This window comes from Pristis pectinata, chromosome 9 (assembly GCF_009764475.1).
Source record: "Pristis pectinata isolate sPriPec2 chromosome 9, sPriPec2.1.pri, whole genome shotgun sequence".
NCBI classification, from domain to species: domain Eukaryota; kingdom Metazoa; phylum Chordata; class Chondrichthyes; order Rhinopristiformes; family Pristidae; genus Pristis; species Pristis pectinata.
In genome coordinates, this window is record NC_067413.1 from 95,937,590 (window position 1) to 95,956,872 (window position 19,283).

The 19,283-nt window shown below is 42.1% G+C and overlaps 1 protein-coding gene and 1 long non-coding RNA gene across 2 annotated transcripts in view; one reads left to right on the forward strand and one right to left on the reverse strand.

Moving 5' to 3' along the window:
* vps41 (VPS41 subunit of HOPS complex) overlaps window positions 1-19,283 on the reverse strand; it is a 172,730-nt gene that overhangs the window by 56,004 nt on the left and 97,443 nt on the right. The window contains exons 8-10 of the mRNA XM_052023137.1: window positions 7,146-7,265; window positions 5,538-5,684; window positions 3,306-3,372 (exon numbers count right to left, since the gene is read on the reverse strand). Of these exons, the coding sequence (XP_051879097.1) occupies window positions 3,306-3,372; window positions 5,538-5,684; window positions 7,146-7,265 (334 nt within the window). The remainder of the gene's footprint in view (window positions 1-3,305; window positions 3,373-5,537; window positions 5,685-7,145; window positions 7,266-19,283) is intronic.
* Window positions 15,065-19,283, forward strand: part of LOC127574276 (uncharacterized) — a 44,021-nt gene continuing 39,802 nt past the window's right edge. The window contains exon 1 of the long non-coding RNA XR_007956893.1: window positions 15,065-15,142. This is a non-coding gene — a long non-coding RNA (uncharacterized LOC127574276). The remainder of the gene's footprint in view (window positions 15,143-19,283) is intronic.

The following is a 19,283-nucleotide window of genomic DNA, read 5'->3' on the forward strand; positions in this document are numbered from 1 at the left end:
CCCATCATGTATTAATGAAATATCCAGAGAGTTACTGCAGAGCAGAACATGGAAGTCCAGCACTTTCAACAGAAGTGGCACTTCCAGTTCATCCCAGATGTGTGCCCAGTAAACTTAAGTTCCACTTGGAATTGTTCGAATCTGGCTGTAAAACCACCAAAGACCATAAGATGCTGGAGCAGAATCAGGCCACTCAGCCCATCCAGTCTGCCCCACCATTCGATCATGGCTGATTTTTTTTCTCAACCCCATTCTCCCCGTAACCCTTAACCCCTTTACCAATCAAAAACCTATTAAACTCTGCCTTAAATATCCCCAATCACTTGTCCCCCACAGCCCTCTGTGGCAACGAATTCCACAGATTCACCACCCTTTGGCTGAAGAAATTCTTCATCATCTCAGTTTTAAAGGGACGTCCCTTTATTCTGAGGCTGTGCCCTTGGATCGTAGACTCTCCTACTCATGGAAACATCCTCTCCACGTCCTCTCTATCCAGGCCTTTCAGTATCTGGTAGGTTTCAATGAGATCTCCCCTCATCCTTCTGAACTCCATCCAGTACAGGCCCAGAGCCATCAAAATCTCCACATATGTTAAGCATTTCATTGCCTGGATCAGCATATCTTTCCTTAGATATAGTGCCCAAAATTGCTCACAATATTCCAAATGCCTCATAAAGCCTCAGCAGTACATCCCTGCTTTTACATTCGAGTCCTCTATAATAACATTGTGTTTGCCTTCCTTACTGCCGACTCAACCTGCAAGTTAACCTGAACTACAACTCTCAATTCTCTTTGCACCTCCAATTTCTGAATTCTCTCCCCATCTAGAAAATAGTCTACATCTTTATTCTTCCTACCAAAGTGCACAACCCGTCCAAGTCCTTCTTATAATTATGGGGGTGGGTGTGGAAGAGAGGTGGGGTATGTGCAAATGGTCATTCTACTTTGGGGGGGGGGGGGGTGGCGAGCTAGCTCAGTATCTTCTGCATAGGAAATGACAGAGTGCAACATGCAACAAACTACGCATCAGCCCTGAGGCTTTTCTTGCCATCATACATCACCCTAAAGCTGCACCACGTAGTTCTTCCTGTTGATAAAATGGCCTTTCCCTTGCCCAGAATTAAATGCAAACTGTTGAATGGGGACTAATTTAATTTAATAGAATGTATACACCAGTAAAACAGAATGTTGCACGAGTGAGTCCAAAAAACAAACGTATTCTTTTCTCACCCAATGGTTACTCACTGAAGGCCATTTACTCTTTCAAATCTTCACCTCCTCTACGTAGCGGCAATCCAGCCAATCCCAGTCCTCTCCCTGGAGGTTTGCAAATTCTTTGCTTTCTAATACTTATCCAGCTCCCTTTTGAACACTACTCAATCTGCCTCATCTCTGGCAGTGCTCTCCCAACCAGAAACCAACTGCAGTGTGAAAACAATTGGTCAAATCACTATTTTTTCTTTCATCAATCACTTTCATTCTATGTTCTCTTGTTCTTGATCTCTATCCCAATGGGAGCAGTTTCTCTCCATCTATTCTGTCTGCACCCTTACAATTTCAAAAATCTCTATCCTACACAGAGAGTGGTGGGTGCGTGGAACGCACTGCCGGCAGAGGTTGTGGGGGAAAATACATTAGGGACATTTAAGAGACTCTTAGGTAGACACATGAATGGAGGGCTATATGGGAGGGAAGGGTTAGATAGATCTTAGAGCAGGATAACACGTCGGCACAACATTGTGGGCTGAAGGGCCCGCACTGTGCTGTAGTGTTCTATGTTCTATGTTCAGATCTCCCTGAAACCTCCTCTATTCCAAGAAGAACAAGGTCTGCTTCTCCAGGCTTCACATCACTTCTGAAGTGGGGTGCTCACACTCCAGGTGTGGCTAAACCCATTTATAAAGTCAGGACCCTACATACTTTCATTTTCTCTGCCTGACCAGTCACTTCCAGGGAACTATGTACAGGTACCCCAGACCCCTCTGTTCTTGTACTCCTTTTAGAATTGTGCCCTCTAGTTTGTGTTGTTTCTTCTCATTCTTTCAACCAACATTAATTTCTCATCTGCTACCTACCCGCCCGTTCCACCAGTGCCCTCCACTCGTGCTTTATGTCCACTCATGGTTCCGAAAACCTCTCGAGTTTTATGTCTTTAGCATATTTGGAAATCATGACCTGTACACCCAAGTGTAAGTCACTTACATTAAGAAAAGCAGTGGTCCTAGAACTGACTCCTGGGGATCTCTCTCCAGTCTGAAGACCCAGCTATCAACGCGGTAGCGTAGCAGTTAACGTAACGCTATTACAGCGCTAGCGACCTGGGTTCAATTCCGGCCGCTGTCTGTAAGGAGTTTGTACGTTCTCCCCACGTCTGCGTGGGTTTCCTCCGGGTGCTCCGGTTTCCTCCCACATTCCAAAGACGTACGGGGTAGGAAGTTGAGGGCATGCTATGTTGGCGCCGGAAGCGTGGCGACACTTGAGGGCTGCCCCCAGAACACTCTACGCAAAAGATGCATTTCACTGTGTGTTTCAATGTACATGTGACTAATAAAGATATCTAGATATATAAAAAAAAGAATCTGTTTTCTGTTACCAAGTGAAATTTCTATCCCTGCTGCATATCATAGACTTCAATCCCGATGATGAAGCTATCACATGCCACTATCTCAAATGCCTTTTGAAAGTTCATGTATCAACTGCGATTCCTCATTAACCTCTCTGTTACTTCATCAAAAAAAACTATCAACTCAGTTCAACATGATTTGCCTTGAACAAATCCACATTGACTTTCTCTAATCAACCTCACTTGTCTAAGTGACTTTTCATTTTACCTCTGGTTATTGTTTCTATAACACTGGAATATCCATCAGAAGAATGTAGCAATAAACCACCATTAAGAAAATGAGCTCTGCATTTATTTTCTTCATGTGTTACTAATTACTTCACATCATCTAATGCTCCTGTATTGTAAGCCCTACTTTTGCCTCTCTATGTTTCCATCCAAAATTTAACATTTCAGTTCTGTGTAAGTTTAGTCCACTGGTAGGAGTGTCCCTGCTCAGCACGTGTGTATTTAAGGTAACTGGACGAGAAGATTAATTTTCTAAACAGACATCCTGACAAAACTCATTGAAAATTACACCTACATTATTTTAATGATTTTTAAAAAATCGTTCAAGAGACTTCCATGTTGCCAGAATGTGCTACTATATCACAGTATCTCAAATGGCTAATGAAACAGTTATTATTTCACATGGATATCTTGAACATGTCAAAACAAACCAGTGACTTGAGAGAAATCTTACCAATTTCAACATAACGACTGGGCAAGTCTCTTAGATCAGTCGGATCACGCTCCTTCACTACACATACCTGGGAAAAAGACAAGGTACCTTTTAAATTAAAGCACAGATTCTACTCCTGATAAGAGGGTGCTACTTGATGAGGCACTGCCTGTGGTTCTGTGTTTCAAACACATTGTACACTTCTAAGTCACGTGGAAATCCATTTGGAAGATTTAAATGGATTCAGAAGAGCTCAATAATGGCCACATAGCACATTCTAAGGGAATATACTCTTGTTAATGACCATACTGATAGGTTTCATTAACAGAAACACTTTGAAAATTATGACATGAACAAAAATGCAACATGCAGAATGTTGACCAATAGTACGAAATTTAAAATGTGTGCACAAGAAAATCCCTCACTGTGTTGTGTTTTGCCAAGGATCTTTAACTTGTACTATAGCTCACTACCATTCATTCCAATTTCCCATCCAGCACCTTCAGTTACAATGTACTGCTCGGTCCTGCTTCCTATCAGGCATCAACATCCACAGCAACCACTCCTTCCCCTGAATCAACATTAACATGCCAGGGAAATTGTAGAAGACAATGGGAAGGGAACTCTGGTGAACAAAGGGTTACTGGTTATATAGCTGCTGTAAGAGCCATCTGCTTCTCTGGAATGTGGCGTGTTTGACAAGGAGTTACTGAGCTGAAACTTCAAGGCCACAAGGAAACAGGGTTGTTTGTGACTAACTGTTAAAGATGTGTTAACCTGTCTGGCTGCACACCACAGCCTTGGCTTGACCAATGGTAGCGTGAGCTGGTCAAGCATGCCCAAATATGGGTATACCTGTGCAGTAGGTGGACACCCACCAGAGAACAATGTATTTAAGTGCAGGGAAGAGCAGCACTGACTATTTGCTCCTCCATGTACCCCCCACTCCAGCTAGCGTTAAACAATAAAGAACTTTTTGTACACTCCTTATTTCTGCTGTTATCTGCTTTATTACAGCACGGGTCAACTTTCACAAAACAAACCCTACTTTAACATTCCTAGCCACCACAAACCCACCCTTCTCTTCTCCACCCCACCCCAGTGCCCACCCAGTGTCAATATTCACAGTTTGCAGTTGTGACTCTCCCTATACGCCAACAGACCAGCTCACGGGCTCTAGCTACGTCCCACTATCCCAATCACTCTCATTTACTGTGCCCTGAACCCACCCTCAGAGGTCACTCAGATGACCATGAAATGTGACCTTACTGCGGTATGTACAGCAGAGCAAGGCTGGGAGGATCTCTGTGACTGCTGCCATTTGAGAATTCTGGCAGGGAATGACACAACTTCATCACATTCCCCATGGCAGAAATTGGTGTCATCAAAAAAATACTCAGAAATAAAAGGTAGCCAAGATTTTCTTCCAAGGAAAAGAAACAAAAATGAGAATACTTAATCACATTCCTCACTTTAAAACCTTTATAATATTTAGATAGATGAATATATCAATACCTAAATGGACCTTGTGACTGCTCCTTGCAATTCAAGTGTGTAGAATTATACACACTTTGAATACACAAGTTCAATAATTTAATGGATCTCTTATTAGGACATAAAGCAATCCAAAGCAATGGTTCGATCAGTACAGATTTTAAAACTGTGCCATAAATCACATGCCCAACACTTGCCATTCAGGATCACGATGGAATGAGCAGAGTGGATTTTAATCTATTCAGTTTTGGTTTCCATTAAATCTTGTGTTAATCTAAATACTTAAAATAAATGTGTTAAAAGCTACTTCCAATTTCAGTGACCACTTAATCTTTATTCAGCTTTGCTGCAGCAAAATAAATGTTTTTAAAAATTATCATTGAGCACTATAAACTTAAAACATCTATTGCACAAATGAAAGAAAATATCTATTTTCATGAAAGATGGGTGCATGACAATTTTTTTCTTCTAATCTAAAGTGTATTCCTGCTGCAAACAATGTCATTAGTGAAAAGAGTAGTTTCAAATATTACCCCATGCTTCTCTCAACTGGTGACAAGCAGGTACTCAGAGGGGAACAGAAAAAGACTTTTTTCTTCCCACAATAATATTGATCTAAAGATTAACAATCATTCACACTCAAAGCTATTAAAATATTGAGAGAAAATTAAGATTTCTGCGTATAACTGATCCATCTTGATAATTCAGGAAGAATTGAGACCCTTCAAAATGTTGTCTTTGATGTGAAGTGGAACATACCTTAACAGATGTTGCCCAACCAATGATGAGTGTTAGGTTGTCCTTCCAACACAGGCTGCAGAGATACATATCCGGACGAAAGTCTGTGTTGTCTCGAGCAATATTTGTGATTCGCTGCTTTGAGCTGGCATCGAATATCTTGACTCCCTAAAAAAAATGGATTGAGGGTGGCAAGTAGAATTTGACAAACAGAATGCGATTTTCTATTAAAGTGAGATACATGGAAGGAGATGGTTCTTGTCAGAAGGGAAGAACTACATCATTATAACGCACTTAATCATGGCCTTAATTTTACTAAAATAAAGATAATGAATGAATACCCAGTTTTCTAAAATACTGACCTGAAAACATGATGTTCAAAATAAAGGAATGCTTTTGGGATCAGTAGTCACCACAGTTAATACTTTCCATCCAACAAAAGTAAGTTTCCAAAATGTTCTCAGTTATTGATATCAAGAGCCCAAACAGGGAGTCAATATTGATACATTGGCTTCATTCAAAAATATCACCATTAAAACCAGGACAATTAGGAAACAACATGTTCATTCCTCCATGAGTCCCTCCGTGGACTCTGTCTACACTTCTCACTGCCTCGGTAAAGCAGCCAACATAATCAGAGACCCCACCCACCCCAGACATTCCCTCTTCTCCTCCCTCCCATCGGGCAGAAGATACAAAAGCCTGAAAGCACGTACCACCAGGCTCAAGGACAGCTTCTATCCCGCTGCTATAAGACTACTGAATGGTCCTCTAGTACGATAAGATGGACTCTTGACCACACAATCTACCTCATTATGACTGTGCACCTTATTGTCTGCCTGCACTGCACTTTCTCTGTAACTATAACACTTTATTCTCCACTGTGACTGTTCTCCCTTGTACTAATGCATTGTGTAATGAATTGATCTGTATGAACAGTATGCAAGAAGTTTTTCACTGTACCTTGGTACATGTAACAATAATAAACCAATTTACCAATATTACAATAAAGACATTGAGTATTTGTCTTGTTAATGAAATTTTCCCTCAAGCGCTACCCAAACATTGAGTAACTGAACATTGATGGAATTATATGTTTTTAAAGGAGAATAATACAGGCATTGGAAGCAGACTGGATGATTGCTTGTCTATAGTAAGGACAATAGTGTCATGAGGAAGGAACAATGAGGAAACAAAGGAATAAAAACAAGACTTCACATTTGGAACCTTTTACAACTGAAGGAGAGATGTTAAATGGAATTTAACAAAGATTTTCAAAATAATTCAAAGTTTGGAGAGGGCAAATAGTGAGAAGCTATTTGAACTGTTCAGTATAGTTATGACCATAGAGCTGAGGCATTGGATTATCACCAGCAGGACAAAAGGGGAAATCAGGAAGTTTTTTTTTACACAATGAATTTGATAACATGGGTTGCTTTAATATCAGATTGGCCATTGAAGCAGAGATTTAATTTAAATGAGAACTTTAAGAAAACCAACAATATAAAACAAACGAGCAAAGAAATGGAAGTAGGATGTACAGCTCCAGTTTACTTGCCCTCTTCCCCTTTTTTTTTAGTAATTTCTTAAGTTTCCATACGTTATTAGTAAAGCAGCAGAATTCATTACCACACTGTTCGACCATGCAATGAGGCTGCCCCTCCATTTGACATTTGTTATGGTGCCTTCTCCTTCATGTAACACTGTCATTTTCCACCGGTTCAACCAGTTCCGTTCATAGAGCAGCAACTAGCAGCAAAAATGTGGGAAGGGGAGGGGAAGGAAGAAAAGTTCAGAAATTACTGCAAAATCGTATCAAGTCAAACTACAATCCTTTCAATTTATTTTGTTGTGAGTTAATCTTTGCTAAATTAAATACCAGACAAATAGAAACAACCTTTTAAAAAATAGGAAAAAGGATTTATTAGTTGCAATACTACTGCTGTCAGTCATAATTTGATCACAAATACCCAAATTCAAATCTTAAAGATCACATCACCACTGATAGAAACATTTTTAACACCAAATCACAAGAAAAAGACTAAACCAAGATATTGGTTATCGAGAGCTGACTGAGAAGAGCATGAGAATGAGAAACGAGACAGATGGAGAAGATGGGTGGCACGTGGGTGCAGCTCAGAGCGCTGCTGCCTCACATCACCATAGACCCGGGTTCAATCCTGAGCTCGGGTGTTGTCTGTGACCACTGTCTGTTCTCCCTGTGACCACATGGGGTTCCTCTGGGTGCCCCAGTTTCCTCCCACATCCCAAAGATGTTGTGGTTAGTAGGTTGATTGACCACTGTAAACTGTTCCTGGTGTGTAGCTGAGTGGTAGAATGGGGGGGGGGGGGGTGCGGAATACAAAAAAATGGGGTTAATGTATTATTACTGCAAATGGATGGTCGATTGTCAGGGCAGACTCGGTGGGCTGAAGGGCCTGTTTCCGTGTTGCCTCTCTCTCTATGACTCTAAATGAAACCAAATCCAGGTGGAGAGTTACTTCACTTGGTATCTTGGCTCCAACCACTTATACAGTCATACAGAATGGAAAAAGGCCCTTCGGCCCAACTGGTCCATGCCCATCAAGATTCCCATCTGAACTAGTCCCATTTGGCCCATATCCCTCTAAACCTTTCCTATCCGTGTACCTGTCCAAGATGCTTCTAAATGTTGTTAATGCACCTGCCTCGACCACTTCCCCTGGCAGCTCGTTCCATATACAGACCAACTCCTGGGTGGAAAAAGTTGCTGCTCAGGTTTTTATTGGATCTCTTCCCTCTCACCCTAAACCTATGTCCTCTCATTCTTGATTCTCCAATCCTTGGAAAAAGACTGTGCATTCACCCTATCTATGCTGCTTATGATTTTATACACCTCTGTAAATCACCCCTGATTTTCCTACACTCCAATGAATAAATTGCCAACCCTGCTCAACCTCCTTCCATAATTCGGTCCTTCGAGTTGTGGGAACATCTCCTCTGCACTCTTTCCAGCTTAATGGCACCTTTCCTACAGAAGGGTGAGCAAAACTGAACACAAAATTCCAAATGTAGCCTCACCCATATCTTGCACAACTGCAACACAACATCCCAACGTCTATACTCAATGCCCTGACTGATGAAGGCCAGCGTGCTAAAAGCCTTCTTCACTGCCCTGTCTACCTGTGGTGCCACTTTCAGGGAACCATGAAGTCCTACCCTGATTTGTCTTCCTAAAATGCAACACCCTGCACTTAACTGAATTAAACTCCATTTGCCATTCCTCAGCCCATTTACCCAGCTGATCAAGATCCCTCCGTAAATCCTGATCACCAACTTTACCATTAAAATTCCAAATAACTAACTTCACTGTCTAGAGAAAGTAATATAAAGAAAGTAATCAATCTGCACCACACAGACTCCTCTCCCAATGCCATTCATAAAATAGTGATATTTTCAAAGTGATATAATGATACATTCACTATTTAGTGAATGTTTCTTTTATTCATGAACAGATGTCACTGACAAGGGCAGCATTGATTACGTGTTCCTTGTTTCCCTCAAGAAGATCGTGGCGATTGTCTTTTAGAACTGCAGCCATCTATGTATTCCAGTGCCACTGGGGATGGTGCTCCAGGACAACAAAGACCAATAAACCTCCAAGTAAGGACGATGTACAACTTGAAAGGGGGACTTGGGAGTTGATGACATTCCTATCCACTTTCTAAACTGTAGAAGTCATGGGTTGGGGAGGGGCTGTTGAAGAAGCCTCGGTGAGTCATTGCAATGCAGCCTGTCATTGCACACTGTGCAGCCACGGCGCAGGGGGAAAATGCCATTCTATTAAACAATTCATAAAATTATATCCAACAACATAATGTCATGAGGAAAATCTATATTAGGTGAGAGAACTCAATAACTATCAAAAGTGCCTCAGAGAATTATTAGTTTCCTTGCCCACTGACCAATTTTTGCATAATGCAAACTGCCCATTAATTGTACAAAAGATATAAGATATTTATTTATTAGTCACATGTACAGCAAAACACACAGTGAAATGTGTTTTCTCGCGTCACTGAGAATGTGCTGGGGGCAGCCCGCAAGTGTCACCACGCTTTCGGCGCCAACATAGCATGCCCACAACTTCCTAACCCGTACGTCTTTGGAATGTGGGAGGAAACCAGAGTTTATTTTGAATTATTTCTACACTGTAGTATTAACATAGAACATGGAACATTACAGCACAGTAAAGGCCCTTCGGCCCACGATGTTGTGCTGACCTATATAAACCTACTCCACAATCAACCGAACCTTTCTCTCCTACACAGCCCATAACTCTCCATCCATGTGCCTATTTAAGTGTCCCCTATTGTATAAGTCTCTACCACCACCCCCGGCAGTGCGTTCCAGGCACCCACCATTCTCTGTGTAAAAAACCTACCCCTCATATCTCCTCTAAACCTTTCTCCATTCATCTTAAATGGATGTCCTCTGGTATTGGCCATTGCTGCCCTGGGAAAAAGGTACTGGCTGTCCACTCTATCTATGGCTCTTGTAATCTTACACACCTCTATCAAGTCTCCTCTCATCCTCCATCCCTCCAAAGAGAAAAGCCCTAGCTCACTCAACCTCTCCTCATGAGACATGTTCTCTAGTCCAGAGAGCATCCTGGTAAATCTCCTCTGCACCCTCTCTAAAGCTTCCACATCCTTCCTATAATGAGGGGACCAGAATTGAACACAATACTCTAAGTGTGGTCTAACCAGAGTTTTACAGAGCTGCAACATTACCTCATGGCTCTTGAACTCAATCCCCCGACTAATGAAGGCCAGCACACCATACGCCTTCTTAACCACCCAGCATCTTGCGCGCCAACTTTGAGGGATCTATGGACTTGGACCCCAAGATCTCTCTGTTCCTCCACACTGCTAAGAACCCTATCATTAACCTTGTACTCCGCCTTCAAGTTTGATCTTCCAAAGTGTATCACTTCACACTTTTCCGGATTGAACTCCACCTGTTACTTCTCCACCCAACTCTGCATCCTGTGTATATCCCATTGCAACCTATGACACAACACCTCCAACCTTTGTGCCATCTGCAAACTTACCAACCGACCCCTCCACCTACTCATCCAAGTCATTTATAAAAAAATCACAAAGTGCAGGGGTCCCAGAATAGATCCCCGCAGAACACCACTAGTCACCGACCTCCAGGCAGAATATGCTCCATCTACTACCACCCTCTGCCTTCTGTGAGCAAGCCAATTCCGAGTTCACCTAGCCAAGTTTCCATGGATTGCATGCCTCGTGACTTTCTGGATGGGCCTACCAGGGAGAACCTTGTCAAACACCCTACTAAAGTCCATGTACACCACATCCACCGCTCTGCCTTCATCAATTTGTTTTGTCTCCTCCTCGAAAAACTCTATTAGGCTCGTGAGGCACAACCTGCTCCTCACAAAGCCAATGATGACTATCCCAAATAAGACTATGCTTCTCCAAACACTCATAAATCCAGTTCCTAAGAATCCTCTCCAACAGTTTGCACACCACTGACGTAAGACTCACTGGTCTATAATTCCCAGGATTATCCCTATTACCTTTCTTGAACAACGGAACAACATTTGCCATCCTCCAATCCTCTGGCACCACTCCTGTGGCCAGGGAGGATGCAAAGATCATTGTCAACGCCCCAGCAATCTCTTCCCTCACCTCCCGTAGTAACATGGAGTATACCCCTTCCAGCCCCGGGGACTTATCTATCCTAATGTTTTTCAGAAGCTCCAACACTGCCTCTATCTTAACCTCGACATGCTCCAGCACATTAGCCTGTTCTATGCTGACCTCACATTCGTCAAAGTCCCTTTCCCTAGTGAACACTGAAGCAAAGTATTTATTAATTTTTAATTTTATTTATTTCTAGCACAATGATATGCCTTTAATAGAAAGCACCACGTCTCAGACTGCTAGTGAATAAACCTGAACACCCACTCCATCGTTAACAGAAACTCTCGCACATTACAGCTGCTGTTTATTTCATATATTTCATGCTGACTTATACAGATGCTGTACTGCACAGTCATCCAAAGACAATACTTCTGTCTGCCGGGACTTGGTTGAAGAAATCTTAAGTCTTGGTAAAAAGTTGTAGATTGTGTCGGATCCAGTTATTTTCAAATCAGCAGGCTCTTTCAGGAGTCCAAGAATGAGTTGAAGACAACTTGGTGCTTCACAAATTTTATTGGAAAAGTTTAAAACAAAGAAACAGTCACAGAGCACATGGCACTAGCTTTACTACTGGGAGATGAGCCGAGACAAAAGAAGTAAACTGAGCTAGGGCCAGGGGGAAGAGAGCAAGAGAGAGATTAACAAAAAAAGACACCTTTTATATCTGAGATAAGAGGTACTCCTCAGCTAACAATAGTCCAAACAGAAAACCTATTAGATACCTGTGGCAAAACCAACCAATGAGAAAACACATAGTCACCTGATGGACAAACCAATAAGCTAAAAAGCAGTTATACCTTGTACAGCCATTTGAGGTGTATTAAACACTATACGTTAAAAAAAACTACTTAAAACAGTCAAATCCAACAATTGTAACACCCACTTTCGTGATTTCAGCATGAAATCTTGGCTAAGGCAGTGCAGAACAGTGGGATTGGTGTTCTCTCAGAGGCGTAGCCTGTTAGGTCAGACATTCATCCCTTCAGCGTAGTCTAAAATAATTCATGGAACTATCCGAGGTTGTGGAAGCTGCTTTATAAAAGTTGTTTTCCTTCCTCAAAGTCGATTTTCAAAAACATCACAAGCCTTGATCAAGGAATGGGCTCTTTTAAAATGCAAAGAAAATGACTGCACTGAAAAAATATGCACTCAGTGACCTAGCTAGGAAAATTCAGCCTCAAACTTGTAAACCTATCAGATTCACAACTGAAATTGCAAGTCTAAACTCCGCCTGTAGCTGATACAGAAGAAAAAAAACCTCTTACTCTCCTCTTAAACCTTCGACTAGAGAATCTGTCTACAGCTCTACAAAAGAGCGGACAACAATCTGTGGATCAGGCAGCACAGGTGTAGAAAACCACCAGGATGTTGGTTTGGTTATGAATCCTGAGTAAAACAGCATTTCAAAAGAAAGAACAAAGGAAAGGAGAAAGGGAGAAACAACATCCCTGCACCAAAAAAATATTAATAAACATTCCACTCTAAGATGCTGATTGCTAGATCACCAGTTTCTAGTATTTTTTCATTTGTATGTTAGCTCCTCGAAAGTGGCAACACGAGTAGATAGAGTGGTAAAGAAGACATATGACATGCTTACCTTCATTGCTAGGGGCATAGGGTTTAAGAGCCAGGATATCATAATGCAGCTGTATAAAACTTTAGTTAGGCCACACTTGGAGTATTGTGTGCAGTTCTGGTTGCCCCATTATAAGAAGGATGTGGAGGCTTTGGAAAGGGTGCAGAAGATGTTTACCAGAATGCTGCCAGGATTAGAGGTATTAGCTACAAGGAGAGGTAGGACAAACTTGGGTTGTTTTCTGGAGGCTGAGGAGAGACCCAATAAAAGTTTATAAAATTATGAGAAGCATTGATAGGGTAGACAGCCAGAATCTTTATCCCCAGGGTAAAAATGCCAAATACTGGAGGGCATAGGTTTAAGGTGAGAGGGGGAAATATAAAGGAGATGTGCGGGGCAAGTTTTTTTTACACAGAGGTGCCTGGAACGTGCTGCCAGGGTTGGTAGCGGAAGCAAATATGATAGTGGTGTTCTGAAGGTTTTTAGATAGACACATGAATCTGCAGGGAATGGAGGGATACGGATCGTGGGCAGGCGCGGTAGTGCAGCAGTTAGCGTTACGCTATTACTGCGCCAGCGACCCGGGTTCAAATCCGGCCACTGTCTGTGGAGTTTGTACGTTCTCCCCGTGTCGGCGTGGGTTTCCTCCTGGTGCTCCAGTTTCCTCCCACATTCCAAAGACATACGGGTTAGGAAGTTGTGGGCGTGCTATGTTGGCACCGGAAGCGTGGCGACATTTGCGGGCTGCTCCCACAACATTCTACGCAAGAGATGCATTTCACTGTGTGTTTCGATGTACATGTGACTAATAAAGATATGTTCTCTTAGTTTAATTTGGCATCATACTTGGCAGAGACATCATGGGCCAAAGGGCCTGTTCCGGTGCTGTGCTGTTCTGACTCAACTAACTCGTGTTTCCTTTTTATCCATTTGCAGGATGTGGCCACCCCTGGCAAGGGCACCATTCACTGCCCACTTCTAATTGTTCTTAAGCAAGTGGCAGTGAGACGTCTTCTTAGGCTACCACAGTCCTTCTGGCGAAGGTACTTCATAGTGAAGGAAGACAGGGAGTTCCAGGATTTAGATAACACAACAATGAAGGAACAGAAATATTTTCAAGTCAGAAAGATATGTGCAAGATTACTGTACAATGGTTTCTCCCTCCCTACTTGTACCAACATACCTCTATTAAATTTCTAGTAACCATCTTTGCTGTAAGAAATTTCAACTACTGTATCATCTCAGCTCATGCAGACCAGTCCAAACATGTAGGCCTGTCATTGAAAGAATAATGATCCAAGGTGGTTGCAAAAAATTTAAGTAAATTTGGAAGCACATTGTAAGATTAAAGTGGGAAAGTTGTAAAAAAATTAGTGCTGTTCATATTGTAACTGTGTTCTGTGATTTATTTCACTTTATCACCTGAATTAAGATAAGATTTCTTTATGAGTCACATGTACCTCAAAACACACAGTGAAATGCACCTTTTGCATAGAGTGATCTGGAGGCAGCCCACAAGTGTCGTCACGCTTCCGGTGCCAACATAGCATGCCCACAACTTCCTAACCCGTACGTCTTTGGAATGTGGGAGGAAACCGGAGCACCCGGAGGAAAACCACGCAAATTCCTTACAGACAGTGGCCGGAATTGAACCTGGGTCGCTGGCGCTGTAATAGCATTACGCTAACCGCTACACTACTGTGCCTGCCCACTACCCGTGCCTGCCCTGAAGCAGTAACTCCAAATTTATTGGGCTTACAATTGACACAAAGCAACACTTTCCTTTCAAAAAGAAACACACATACAGATATAGGCCTCATGTCTCCTGGATGCATTAACTTTCCACCTTCCTTGTCTGGAGAACTGGAGAACAGGGGCAATGACCAAAAATGATTAAAAGGCAAGAGAAATCATAGCAGGCCGAAGCTCAATTTGGCCAGTTTTACAAGTTAGCAGTAACATGAGGTCAGATCAAATCAATAAAAAGCAGTGCAGATGTCAACCGAACATCAAGAATAGATTAAGCAATGTTATCAATTCCTTTACAAAGTACGGTTTCATTAAACTAGTACGGTAAAAATACTCCACCATGCTGAAAGTATCTTGTTTATCAGTGTTCTAAATTGTAACAAAAAGTTTTTATCTATTGATTCTGTGTGACATAAGGTCACCACTGAGCCTTTCTCAACTCTTAACCAGTTCTATCAGCTTTTCTATTACGCCAACTTGCGTCACAGCTTTTTTAATGTAGCAAGTGTCCCAAGGCAATACACAGATACAAGAACCAAAGATTGAACTACAAGGACATTCACTGGTGCTGATAAAGTTGCGGATAGTCAAAGGTGAGACAGTTACAATGGCAGCATCAAGATATATGAAAGGTCCATGACTGAAGGAGGCAGAAAATGCTGAAGTTCCAGACCAGGTCCTTGAGGCAGGAAAGGTTTGTGGATGAGGATGATGGTTTAGTAAATTGGTGGGAGAAGTCAACTACATGGACAGGGCTGGTGAAGCTGTGCACACGTTGATGTTCTTGTAGAAGCTCAGGAGGCCTGTCAGCAGGGCACTAAAGGCCAGACTAGAAAAAAAGTGCTTTAGCAAGAGATTGCCGAGCAAGGGTAGATGTAATATTACGGAGAAAAAGAACACAGAGGGATCTGGTATTCTTGTGCATGAATCACAAAGAGTGAGCAGATAGTTAGGGAGGCAAATGGCACAGTTGGGTGGGGAAGCTTAGAAATAGTGAAGTTATATTATTACGATTGTACAGGGTGTTGGTGCACTTGGCAAACTGTCCAGTTTTGGTTCTCTTATTATGTAGAGGTTTTGGAGAGGGTGCAGAAGAGGTTTAACAAGGATGCTGCCTGGATTAGAGGGCATGTGCTATGAGGAGAGGTTGGACAAACTTGGGTTGTTTTCTCTGCAGCGGTGGAGGCTGAGGGGAGATCTGATTGAGGTTTACAAGGTTATGAGAGGCACAGACAGAGTATACAGCTGGTATCTTTTTCTCTGGGTTGAAATGTCTAATACCAGAGGGCATGCGTTTTAGGTGAGAGGAGGTAAGTTCAAAGGAGATGTGTGGGGCAAGTTTGTTTTTACATAAAGAGTGGTGGGTGCCTGGAATGTGCTGCCGGGGTGTTGGTAAAAGCAAATATGAATGAGGTGTTCAAGAGGCTTTTGGATAGGCACATGAATATGCAGGAAATGGAGGGATACAGATATTGTGTAAGCAGAAGGGATTAGTTTAGTTGAGATTTGATTCTAATTTAATTAGTTCGGCACAACATCGTGGGCCGAAGGGCCTGTTCTTGTGCTGTACTGTTTTATGTTCTACACTCACCAGGCTAATTCCTGGGATGAGAGGATTGTCCAATCAGGAACAACTAAAGAATTTGGATCGGCATTCTTTGGAGTCTTTAAGAATGAGAGGCGATCTTATTGAAACATACAAGATCCTAAGGGATCATAAAAGGGTAGATGTTGAGATGTTTCCAGTCACTGGAGAGTTTTGAATGAGGGGACATAATTAAAAGATAAGGGGGCAGTCATTTAAAACTGCAACGCGCACGAGTTTCTTTTCACAGAAGGTGTTGAATCTCTGGATGTTTCTACCCCAGAGGGTTGCTGGAGGCTAGATTAATGGAGGTGCAGAGACACAAGAGATTCTGCAGATGCTGGAATCTGGAGCGACGCACAAAAAGTGCTGGAGGAACTCAGCAGGTCAGGCAGCGTCCATGGAGGAAAGTAAACCGTTGACGTTTGGGGATGGATGCTGTCTGACCTGCTGAGTTCCTTCAGCGCTTTTAATGGAGGTGCTTAGAGAGGAAATAATAGCATTTTTGAAAGATCTGGGAATCGAGACCTATGGGGAACCAGCAGAAGTGGAGATGATCTCTGGGCAGATCAGCCAGGATCATATTGAATGGTGGGGCAGGCTTGAGGGCCAGGTGAACATTTTTTGGTGAACTAGCATTTGTATAGCAAGTTCCTTAAACCAAAGATGTCTCAGTGTACATTACAGATGGAATTTCTAGTTATTTTTTCCTGTAATACAGCACAATGTTATCTTGTCTATTTTGCTACTTTCCTTAATTAATTTGTGCTTTGTTCTAATGATCCAGACTCTTCCATAATTCAGTGCTAAAGTACTCAACTTTTAGTCAAAACCTTACAAAACTAAAATTACTTGAGCATTTTAATGGTTCCTATTAAGGTTTAATGTAGAAAGAATTTACATTTACATCATGCCTTCCATGACTCAGTGGTCTGAAGCACTTCAGAACCAATGAAGCACTTTTACAATAATAGCAGAAATTGCTGGAAACACTCAGCAGGTCAGGCAGCATCTGTCGAAGAGAAACAAAGTCAATGCTTCGGGTCCAAGACCCTTTGACACCTGGTTTTTCTTTCTGCAGATGCTGTCGACGGTTTTCCAGCATCTTCTGTTTTCGCTTCAGATATCCCACATTTAGCAGTTTTTTTAAAATTTCCATTTACTTTTGAAGTAAAGTCACTGTGGTAACGGAAAAAATAAAATAAGCAGTTTGTACATCCAAGGTCCCACAAGTCTGCTTTTGTATAATGTTTTAAGGACCAATATTGACTGGGAAACGAGGAAGGGCTTCCCTGTTCTTCTTTGAAAATACTGTACTTGTAGCAGGAAGGCTTTTGGAGTCAGGGATAATTCAGTCTGTGCTCGAGCTTGACCCAAGTTTCACAAGAGAAAAGGCAGTCTTTTTTTGCACTCTGACCTCAAGGTACGCAGAAAGCACTTACAACATTAAAAGCAGTTAACCTCCCGGAATTCTAAGGAAGTACAATATTGTATTGTAGTTTTGCTAAAGTTTGAATTGAGGAGGCTTGCAATTTAAAGAAAATAAAAAAGCCTATTTTGTCTCATTGGTGGATAAATCCAAACCATAACATGCATAGACCATAGAACAGTACAGCACTGGACAGGCCATTCAGCCCATGATGTTGTGCTGATCTTGATGCCAATTTATACTAAATGTCCTCCTCCTGTTTATAATCCATATCCCTCCATTCCCTTCATATTCACATGTCTATCTACTCCACTACACTGCCTGCTTCCACTACTCCCTGGTCACCCATTCCAGGCACCTACCACTCTCTGCGTAAAGAACTTGCCCCTCACGTCACCTTTAAACTTCCCCCCTCTAACTTTAAAAGCATGTCCTCTGGTGTTTGACATTTCTACCCTGGGGAACAGATTCTGACTGTCCACCCTATCTATGCCTCTCATGATTTTAAAAAACCTCTATCATGTCTCCCCTCATCCTCCAATGCTCTAGGGAGAACAACCCAAGTTTGTCCAACCTGTCTTTACAGCTCATACCGTCTAATCCAGGCAGCATCCTGGTAAACCTCTTCTGCACCCTTTCCACATCCTTCCTATAATGGTGCGACCAGAACTGCAAGCAATACTCCAAGTGCAGTCTGACTGAAGTTTTCTACAGCTGCAGCATGACTTCCTTACTCTTACACTCAACACCCCTAGCAATGAAGGCGAGCATTCCATACACCTTCTTTACCACCTTATCTACTTGCGTTAACCATAATGCAGGTTTGTTAGTATCAACAATATGAGATACACCATTATAGGAATATAAAACTAAATCATGTAACATTTAAGAAGAAACAAAAAGAACCTTGAATAAATAATATAGTGAAAAAAAATTTACAATACATTCTATATCCCAACAAGAATTTTCTTGAGAACTGCATATGTGGACATTCCAGCATTTCTCTCAGTGAACCATATACAACTTTTATACCTCTGTTCTTGTTGAATAATTGCATAAACCCAAAAATGTTGTGGCAGAAGTGTCAAAGTATATTTTTTATGTACCAGATTTATTAAAATAGAATAGGCAGAAATGCAACATAAGATGAGATTTAATTGTCTAACTGATCAGAACAAACCCAAACCTCCTGGTGTAATAACCACCTGCATGTTATACGACACAAATTCATTTACTTCACCAAAGCTCACAGCACTTCCATCGTATACCAAGCCAAATCTAGTTCAGTTAGAAATCTGTACTTCCCAGTGTAAGCATATCCCAATACGAGCATACCCTTTATGTTATTTAAGCACTTTTATGCATCTATAAATACCAACCGTATCCATATTTATAATGGAAATGTCTTTGAAAATTTACAACATTGTAAATGCACTGCTTTCCTGAAGAGGTAAATCATTCCCCTCCCCCTCCTGGCTCCATCCACCCACTTCAGACACAGTCCCCCCCCCCCCCCCCCCCCACCCCCCACCCCTCCCCTGCATCTGGTTCCAATTGTCCTTCACCTCTCCCCTGATGGTTCCCATTTTCACCTCCTTACCCGTATCCAGCACTGGTGGCACTTCGTGTTCCTGCTTATCTCCCTCCAGCAGCTCTCTCCTATCTTCACACTCCCCTCCTCCCACCCCACTGTGTTTTTTTCCCCTTCTCCCTCCCTCTG